This window comes from Eptatretus burgeri, chromosome 2, assembly GCF_056783735.1.
Source record: "Eptatretus burgeri isolate ZD-2024b chromosome 2, Ebu_testis_v1, whole genome shotgun sequence".
NCBI classification, from domain to species: Eukaryota; Metazoa; Chordata; class Myxini; order Myxiniformes; family Myxinidae; genus Eptatretus; species Eptatretus burgeri.
The window spans coordinates 41,426,974-41,436,973 of record NC_140962.1 but is presented as its reverse complement, the minus strand read 5'-3'; the positions used below and the strand labels follow the sequence as shown (position 1 = coordinate 41,436,973).

Sequence of the window (10,000 nt, the reverse complement as noted above, 5' to 3'; positions counted from 1 at the left end):
TCTCAGTATCAGAGTAGAGTTCAGACATCAGATCGATCAGTTTTAGTGGCACCCCATGAAGACCAAGAATCCTCCAGAGGGCATCCCAATTTACTGAATGGAACGCTTTACAGAGATCAACATAGGCTGCAAGCAGCCCTTGCCGAAACTCTCGTCTGCGTTCGGTGAGGACCCGAAGAGCAAGGATACAGTCAATCGTTGACCTCTTTGGTGTAAAGCCTGACTGCTCTGGACGCTGGTGCTCAAGCAGATGGTGGCGAACCCTATACAGAATTATCCGATCAAAGACCTTGCCATGCACTGAGAGCAGCATCACCCCTCGGTAGTTGTTGCAGTCTTGGCAATCAGCCTTCCCTTCCCAGAGAGGGACAACAAGGCCCCTCTTCCAGTCAGTTGGGATGATGCCTGTGTTACAGGCAGAGCACAGAACTGCATGCAACGACACGAGTGCAGCATTTCCACCAGCCTTGAGAAGTTCAGCATGGATGCCAAATATCCCTGGAGCTTAACCCCTTTTCAACCGGTTCACCGCAGCCTGTGTTTCCACAAGCGAAGGTGGACCACAGTTGATTGGAGGGTCAGCAACAGTTATTGTAACACCCCTGACATCCAACTCGACAGCTGGTGAATCAGCCTGGTACAACTGCTCAAAGTAACCGGCCCAGCGGGCCTTCACTTCGGACTCCTCTGTCAAGAGCCGACCACCATCCGCTCTAACTGCAGTACACCGAGGGATGGGCTTGGATGAATGCAATGCATGAATTCCCCTGTAAGCAGGACGAGAATCTCTTGACCACAGGTGATGCTCTACCCCCTCACAGATGCCTTGCACATAGGCCACCTTGTCCACCCTTAGCGCATGTACAGTTTTACGCCTCAGCTCCCTCAACAGCTCAGCTCTGCCCTTCAGCCTGGCCCTGCGACTGGTCAAAGGTATCCAGTGTCCCTTGAGAGACAAAATTCTTCTTTGTCCTTCGGTGAGTTCCAAGACATCCACCAGCAACATCAAGGACGGTGGTCTTAAAGGCACTCCACAACTCTTCAGGACCTCCCAAAGCACCCAGACTCCTCAAATCTCCACTCAGCTTGTTCGCAAACTCCGTAGCGACCCTCTCATCCTTGAGCTTGCCAACATCGAGCCTTGGCTGGGATGATACCATTCTCCTGGATTTAAGGTGCAACTTCAGAGTTGCTACAACAAGCCGGTGGTCAGCATTGAGGAACTGAGCACTCCGGTAGACCCTGCAGTTCTGGATCATCCTCCAGCGACCATCAACGAGGACATGGTCAATCTCCTTTGCCACACCACAAGCGTTGGAATACCAAGTCCAGCGATGAGCTTGAGGCGCTAAAATCATGAACCGGCCACCCTAAGTCCATGACTTCTTGCAAAGTCAAGGAACTTAGTACTATTCTGGTTCATAGTTTCTGACCCATGGGGACCAACACACATCTCATAACCATTCCTTTCAGTTCCAGTTGATGCATTGAAATCCCCAAGACTATAAGTGTATCTCGTCTGAGGCACTGATAAACCACAGACTCGAGCGTGGCGTAGAATGCATCCTTCACGGTGAGATCACTCACCTCAGTCTGAGCATAGACAGAGACCAGGGAAATGACACCAAAGGAGTGACGAATCCTTACTCTCATAATACGCTTGTTGACCGGTGTTACCTCAATTATCATTGGAGTCAGCTTATTGGACACAGCTACATTCAAGTGGAAGGTATGCATCGAGGGAGTTGCAGATGTGAAAACATTTTGCTACCTCGGAGACATGCTGAATGGAGAAGGTGGATCAGACTCGGCAATGGAGGAAGTTTCAGGAACTGAGTGGCATGCTGACGAGGATGGGAGTGTCGTTGAAGTTGAAGGGAAAGGTGTATGCTTCATGTGTGAGAAGTGCTATGATTTATGGGAGCGAGACATGGGTAATGGACGTAGAGCAGCAATGAAGGCTGGAAAGGGTGGAAATGTGAATGGTTCGCTGGATGTGCAGAATATCGTTGAGAGAGAGGAAGACAAATGATGAATTGTGGAAGATGATGGGAAGAGAGCATGTGATTGATGTTATGAAGAGAAACAGGTTGATATGGTTGGGTCATGTGTTGAGGAAGGATGAATGTGATTGGGTCAGAAGAGTGATGGAAATGAATGTCGAAGGAAGTAGAGGATTGGGAAGACTGAGAAAGACTTGGCTAAAGGTGGTGGAAGAAGAAATGCGGGGAAGGGGATTAACTCGGGGAGATGCAGAAAATAGGGCAAAGTGGAGAAGATTTTCATGGGGCCCACAAGGCTAACCCCCGCTCTCGCAGGGAAAATGGCCTCAAAAATGCTTGTTGTTGGGCATTACTAGTTTGAAGAACATATGTGCATTGAAAACGTTTCTTGTTTTTTCGATATATCTGAGTTTCAAACCATTTTTGAATGCCCCTCGTCTCTGATCATGGCTTTTAGGGTCTGTTCTATGCATGGCTTGCTGACTTCCTTCATTCCAGAAAGCAACATGTTGTCCTTGAAGAAATACTTCTGTTTTCCATTTGGCATCTGTCTTATCTCAGGGCAGCTTACAGGAGCCCATCCTTTTTCTGTTGTGTGTGTATATATATATATATATATATATATATATATATATATATATATATATATATATATATATATATATATATATATATATATCCTTCCTCGTTCCTGCTACCCTTAACAACTCTCTTCAAATATTTTTCTGATTACTTATTGCAATGTCATGCAGTCTTGAAACACATTGACAGATAAAACACAGTCATGTCCCTTAATTTAGAACAGAAAAGTATTCCTTTTTTTTGTCCAGAACTTGAACATCACCTTAAATACCAGCAAGTCACATGTCCTTTCACTGTCTTTCTGCAAGTATTACCTGGCCAACCCTTCCATGTCATCTTGTGACTGACCATTGCCAGTCCCATTATCTGCAGTCTCAAGGATTTAGAAGCATTGAAAGCATTATCTGCATGGTGACCATTATTTGATGACTTGTAGACCAGCTTGAAACAGTGTATCAAAAATGTTCTTCATATTGGCAAAGAAAACTTCGAGGAAATGATGATTGAAAACATTGGTTTATTTTACATGTACTATCAGTTAACTAAATTGTGAAAAATTAATGTGTAGGAATGCGAGTGATTTTTTTTTTTTGGGGGGGGGGAGGGTGGGTGGAACCCACCACTGTATTCTCTAACAGTCCAACATTTTAATTTATCTTGTTCCTTCCAGAACCAGTGGTTTTATCCCCAGTTTCCCCTGGAACCTTCCTTCCTGTGCCTCTCAACCTGACACAGTGGCGCCTCCAAGCGCGGCCACCTAGCCATGGCTTGCTCTTTTGTCGGCCACCTGTGCACTGGGTCGTGGCAGGCAATGATGGAGATGTGTCTGCAGGTCAACGTGAATGCCTTGCACTGCCCGGTTCAAATTCTCCTCCATTCAGGTCATTGCCAGCATATTTCGCTTATTTACTGGTCATTCTAACAGTTAAATTGTGATTTTATTAAATTGATTCTTTTGCTTGAATCCAAACCCATCTGTTTGTCTGACTATCATTTTCAGGTTCTGCGTTGCTGTTGAAAACCTTGGCTTTCCCCAAAGCAACTTTGACGAAACACTATCAAGGAAGAGTAAGAGCAAGGTCACTTCATTTCCTTTGGCTGGTCATCTAATCCATCTGCTGCCCACCATGACCATTTGCAATCTACTTCCATGTGATCTGTCATACTACATTAAAGGTCTGTAGTTCTTGCAGTTGGTTGGCTGTGCCTTTCTCTAAATAGATCATCCCAACTGCCTTAACCCAATGTTAAATATACAGATACCTTTTATATCTCCTGCACGTAGCAGTCCATGGTTCATTGTCTTTCATAGACTCTAACTAAGATGGGATATGCACATTATCATGCGTTGCCCAAAAAGGGAGAGCCCATTGTGTGTGCTTGTACGTACGTGTGCATGCGCACACGTGTGTGCGTGCTCACCTTTGTAATACATGTGCGCATACACAGTTGCTTATTTTTAAAAATGACTGAATTTCTTAATTCATTGATGTAGGAATTTGATTTATTTATGATTCACTGCTTTCTAGGAACATCTACAGCTGGTGTGATTGGACCAGGACAAAAGAGTTTCCTGCAATCAGCTGATCTGACACAGGATATTGAACTCGGTATTTCTTTCTACCTGTACTTTATCTTTGTTTATGTCAATGTTTTTCTTTTTGATAGATTTGTTTTGTTTCTCTGTTGTTAATAATGCCACGCAATTATGTGCATAAGTTCTGTTTGTAAATTATTGTCTCATCACGTCGTACTCTTTCCTGTAATTGATGTACACGTTATTTTTTGAGATTACACAACTATATATTGGTCAAATCTCATTTTGGAGGAAACTGATATTGTGCTTGGCTTTAATCACAGTTGTTTACATTGATCTCAGGCTATTAGTGGAGGTTGTACATAAATCACATTCAGAACACAGATACCACTAGATATATGAGTATATTAGACCCTCTGACTTGTTGAGGCAGCGAGGCACAGATCGAATCCCATAATGGCAATTGCCGCATGCCCTGTTGGGAGCAACCAAACACATTGTCTGTCACTGATGACTCGCCAATAAGTGATGCAACTGGTCCTGCAGCTGAGTGAGTGCATAGCATTCGAATTTTCATGTATGTGTTACTTGTGAATGTCTGCAGCTGTAGAGGAACACAGGTAGGGCTTGAAACAGCAAGGGCTTACCTTGTGTATCTTTTCATGGTTGCTTTGGGCAGCTTTCTTTGATTACAAGATCTGGAAGATCAGGCAAAACGAGGTGGATTGATTTTAAATTTGCAAAGATCATTATCACCTTGGGGATAATTGAATAGGTGAGATCTGAATGGTTGTTCCTTCCAATTATGGGTGAGAGATGTGATTGAGTCTTGATATTTATGTATATACAAATGTGTATACACGACCCTCCGTGTTTGTGAGGATTACATTCCCAGAAACATCTCACGAATGCAAAATTCGCGATACAGATACTTTGTTTTAATGGGAAAAAGGGGGTTAGGTTCCTGGGTCAGACTGAACATAGGGGGGAAATGGTAAGTGTTTAAGAACAATTATTAACCCTATGGACTCGAGCTGCTGTTTTACCAGCCACTATTCAAACCTCCATATACCTGTACAATCGGATTTTTCTCTTGGGAGGCCAGGATGGGGGAGCCGAAAGTCCTCGGAGCTCAGAGTTCAAAGGGTTATAATAAATAAATGACAGTACAGTATACTGTACAGAAGTGTATTTTTATTGAAGTTTGATGATGATTATGGTGGTGGTGTTGTTGGGAAATTCAGATGGATAATTCATGGCCACTGTGGACGCAGTCACATCCGTAGCCAGTCTAATATATTAACTGTTTAGCTCAAACTCATCACATTCTACTGCTTCTTTTCAGCAGACTGTCCTTCCCCACTCAACTTATGCTCAGAGACCATGATTAAGAGTAATTAATTCGAAAAAAAATTGTACAAGTTCACGACTGTACTGTACTGAAATGAGAGATGCTTAGCAGGCAGACACGAAGCGGAGGAACAGTCGAGCCGGGCTGTGTTGCACGAGTGCGAGTGCGGGCGTACTGTGCCCGCGGCTCCCCTTTATTCCGTACTCGGTACACTCACGAGCCGGCCGACTCCAGCATTACTATGACGTCTCAGGCGGCGCGCACACCTCATATCCCTTGCCGACTCCCACGGCCACTCCTCCCATCATCACGCCCACCATGCATCATCACCATGCCCTTCCCCATAGGCCCGCAGACTCCACCACAACGACAGCGAGTCGAGAGGAGTAGCAGGGTGTTCACAGTTCGAGAACTGCTGCTGTTGTTGTAGTTGTCATTGATGTGAGAAGGAAAGACATAGCGGCTACCCAGGTGGGCTGACCACGCTGCGCAGATATTCCAAATACAGTACTGTACAATATCAACATCTGAGCAACACCTCCTGATATCCTTGGTGTGGGTGGGAGAACACGAGGGGGGGGGGGCTCGCAAACTCACGAATATAGCACCTAGGTCATGAATGTGCAATCTGTATACATTTACCAATGATTATGATTATGGAGATATGAATATCACTGCCAAGGTAAGTGAATCTCTCCATGACCTCAACATCCTCACCTCAAAATGGTACAGACAAGACAGTAGCATCCTAGATGTCATTGAAAGCCTGGATCTTAGTTTTGACCCAGGAAAACCTGAGACAGGTTTTGTTTTAATCCTGCATGGTGTCCCTATCCATACACCCTCCTCACCAGGAACTTGGTGGGGAAGACGGTTTAGTCGCCAATCACCTGACCATAAAACAGTTTCGTACAGGTTTACAGGGTACCTGCAGCAAGGTACCTTTCTCTGTTCTATTCACCCTCCCATTTGCTCAAGGTCATCTGCCATCTACTGGGAAATCAGCAAACATTACTGCTCTGCATAAAAAAGGTGCAAAAACAGATCCCTGCAACTACAGACCAATCAGCCTTCTCGCAATCGTCAGCAAAGTTATGGAATCCATTAACGCTTCAGACATTAAATCCTACCTCTTCTCCAATGGCTTGATTTCTGATCATCAATTTGGATTCAGACCAGGTCACTCTACCCTGGATATGCTGCTTCTGCTCTCCCAATAATTGTTAGAGATCCTCAATGCCAGACATGAAATCAAAGCCATCTCCATCGACATATCGTGTGCTTTCAATACAGTTTGACACTCTGCTCTGCTCACCAAGCTTTCTTACTATGGTATCCAAGGCCATCTCCACTTAAGGCTCGCAGACTTCCTCTCCTGTCGCAGCCAAAGTGTGGCCCTAAATGTAGTTCTCTCATCCCCTCTTCCTGTTCAGGCTGGAGTTCCTCAAGGCAGTGTTCTGGGCCCTGTTCTTTTTCTGGTTTTCATCAAAGATCTCTCTGACTCTCTAGAAAATCCACTTTATCTCTTTGCTGATGACTCCACCCTCTGCCGTACTATCTGTCTTCCCTCAGATCGGCAAGCAGCAGCCTCTTCACTTTCTGCTGATCTGGATAAAATCACAAGCTGGTCCAACATGTGGAACATGTCTTTCAATCCCTGACAAATCTCACACTCTCACTGTGACTGTCTGGAAAAACTCCCCCATCTACTTTCTCAACAATCCTCTTGAAGAAGTCCTTTCATTCAAGCTTCTGGGTCTCACTATCTGCCATGATCTTTCCTGGGAAAACCACATTTCCAAGCTGGCCTCCAAACCCAGTTGCCGACTAGGCATCGTCCGTCGTCCAAAATCCTTCCTTGGAACACATTAGCTCCTGACCCCACACAAAGCTTTCTTCCGCAGCCTAATGGAGCAATGCTCTCCCCTCTGGGCTGGTGCTCCCGCCTCTCGCCCTTCTCGGCTTCACGCTGTGGTAATCAAGGCATTTAGGATCATTGGTATCTCCTTCGATGAGGCTGAGTCTTTGGGTCTTCACTCTCTCACCGCAGGCAATTCAGTGGTCTTTCTGTCTTCTCGCGTCTCCTCTCCAGCCTCACCCCCCCCCCGCTGTCTGAAATATGTCCCCCCCACCCTCCCACACATATTTCGGCAAGGCACCTCAGGTCCGCCAGCATCCCCCTTCTGGTAAAACTACCAAAATCAAGAATCACTGCTCACCTTCACTCTTTCATCCCTCTTTTTACCCACCTTTGGAACAAACTCCCACACCCTCTTCAATCCCACTCTTTCTTCCTGGTCTTCAAAACAGCCGTTCACCCCCATCTCTTGTCTTCCCCCATCCAAAACCATCATCTTTTCTACCCCATCTACCCATGTTGCAAGACAACACCAAGACTGGGCAACCAAACAATGGAATTTGGTATTCTAGTCTGATGAATCAAAGTTTGAACTTTTTGGATCTAAGAGACGCCAATTCATAGCCAAATAACTGGAGAATATTATGACATGCAATGCTTGCAGCCTACTGTTAAAAATGGGGGGAGGCTCTGTGACTGGGGTTGTATTTCAGCTTTTGGTGGAGGAAAACTTGATAAATAAATGGGATGCAAACAAAAGAGAGGTACAAGCAGATACTGACCCCCATCTCAGACCTTGATCTGGGTCAAGTTTGGGTGGTATGATACGTCTTCCACTTCTTATTGGTTGATATCACCATACTCAAAGGGATAATGAGTGACTTTGAAATCTTCTTGTAACCCTCTACTGAGCGGTGCTTCTCCGCCACTTTATGTCTGACTTCTGTGGAAAGTTCCTTGCTTTTCATGTTTGCTTTGTTGGTTGATGAAGTGAGTTGCATCTTCAAACTCTGAAGATAAGTGGGGAACTTAATTTTAGGTTATACCACTGATTACAAACAGGTGAAACCTATTACACCTATTTTGTAATCGCACAAACAAATAATTTGCTCCTGAAGTGATAAAGGGTAAATTAGGCAAAGGGTTTGAATACCTGTACAACTGAGAATCATCTGAATTTCTCTGTTAATCCAACTTATTCACATTTTATCTGCATTTTTCAGCTTTATCATTTTGGAGTAGTTTGTGAAGTCTATATTTTAGGTTTGATTTGAAAGCATCATGAAATAAGCACAGGTGGCATCAAAATGGGAAAACTTTGGAGATGGGGGGATACTTTTCCAGGCCACTGTCTTTTTCTTTAAATATTTACAGTGTCTGTAGAAAGTCTACACCCCCTTTCAAATTTTTCATCTTTTGGTGCCTTAGAGCCTATTATTAAATTGCATTAAATCAGACTTTTTGCACCTTTATTTACACCATAACCCACAGCTTCCAAGTGAAAAAATCTTCAAATTTCAGAAAATGAATTAAAAATGCAAAACTAGAATATCTTGGTTGGATAAGTGTCCACCCCCCTAAAAATAGCAATTGTAAATTAGCTCAGGTATAACCAATGACCTTCAAAATCACACACCAAGTTAAATGGCCTCCATCTGTGTTAAATTGTAGTGATTCTGATTATTTCAGAATAAAATCACCTGTTCATGTAGGTTTCCTCTGGAGGGGAGTGCATTTCACAGCAAAGACTCAACCATGAGCATCAATGACCTTTCACAAACCTCCAGTATAAAGTTGTGGAAAGTCACAGATCAGGGGAGGGGTATAAACATATTTCAAAGACCTTGAATATCCCTTGGAGCACTATCAAGCCAATCATTAAGAAGTGGAAGCCGTATGGTACCACCAAGACCCTGCCTAATTTAGGCCGTCCCTCCAAACTGGATGAACAAGTAAGGAGTAGACTGATGAGAGAGGCCACCGAGAGGCCATGGGAAACTTTGGAAGAACTACAGGCCTTTATGGCAAAAACGAGTCACTGTGTGCACGTGACAACAGTATCCCAAGCACTCCACAAGTCTGGACTGTATGGTAGGGTGGCAAGAAGGAAGCAATTACTCAAAAAAGCCCACGTTAAGTCCTGCTTGAGGGATGCACAAAACCACTCCGGAGATTCTGAAGCCATGTGGAAAAAAGTTTTGTGGTGTGACGAAACCAAGATGGAACTTTTTGGCCTCAATGCAAAACGTTATGTTTGGTGCAAACCCAACACAGCACATCACCCAAAGAACACCGACCCTACTGTGAAGCATGGTGGTGGTATCATCATGTGATGGGGATGTTTCTCATTAGCAGGGACTGGGGTACTTGCCAGGATAGAAGGGAAAATGGATGCAGCAAAATACATAAAAATCCTTGAGGAAAACCTGCTGCCCTCTGCAAGAAAGCTCTGCAAGGGACGGAAATTCCCTTTCAACATGATAACAACCCGAAGCACACAGCCAAAGCTACACTGGAGTGGCTAAGAAACAAATAGATAAATGTTGTTGAGTGGCCCAGACAGAGCCCCGACCAATATCTAATCGAAATTCTGTGGCATGACTTGAAGATTGGTCTCCATCAACAACTTGACTGAGCTTGAACAGTTTTGTGCAGAAGAATGGGCAAAT

At 44.4% G+C, this 10,000-nt stretch overlaps 1 protein-coding gene across 5 annotated transcripts in view; it reads left to right on the top strand.

The window, feature by feature from the left end:
* The window catches only part of VPS13D (vacuolar protein sorting 13 homolog D), a 429,405-nt gene that overhangs the window by 265,357 nt on the left and 154,048 nt on the right, over nt 1–10,000 (top strand). For all 5 annotated transcript variants that reach the window (XM_085868630.1, XM_085868636.1, XM_085868641.1 and 2 more), the window contains 3 exons: nt 3,256–3,466; nt 3,586–3,761; nt 4,115–4,195. In XM_085868630.1, the coding sequence (XP_085724756.1) occupies nt 3,256–3,466; nt 3,586–3,761; nt 4,115–4,195 (468 nt within the window). The remainder of the gene's footprint in view (nt 1–3,255; nt 3,467–3,585; nt 3,762–4,114; nt 4,196–10,000) is intronic.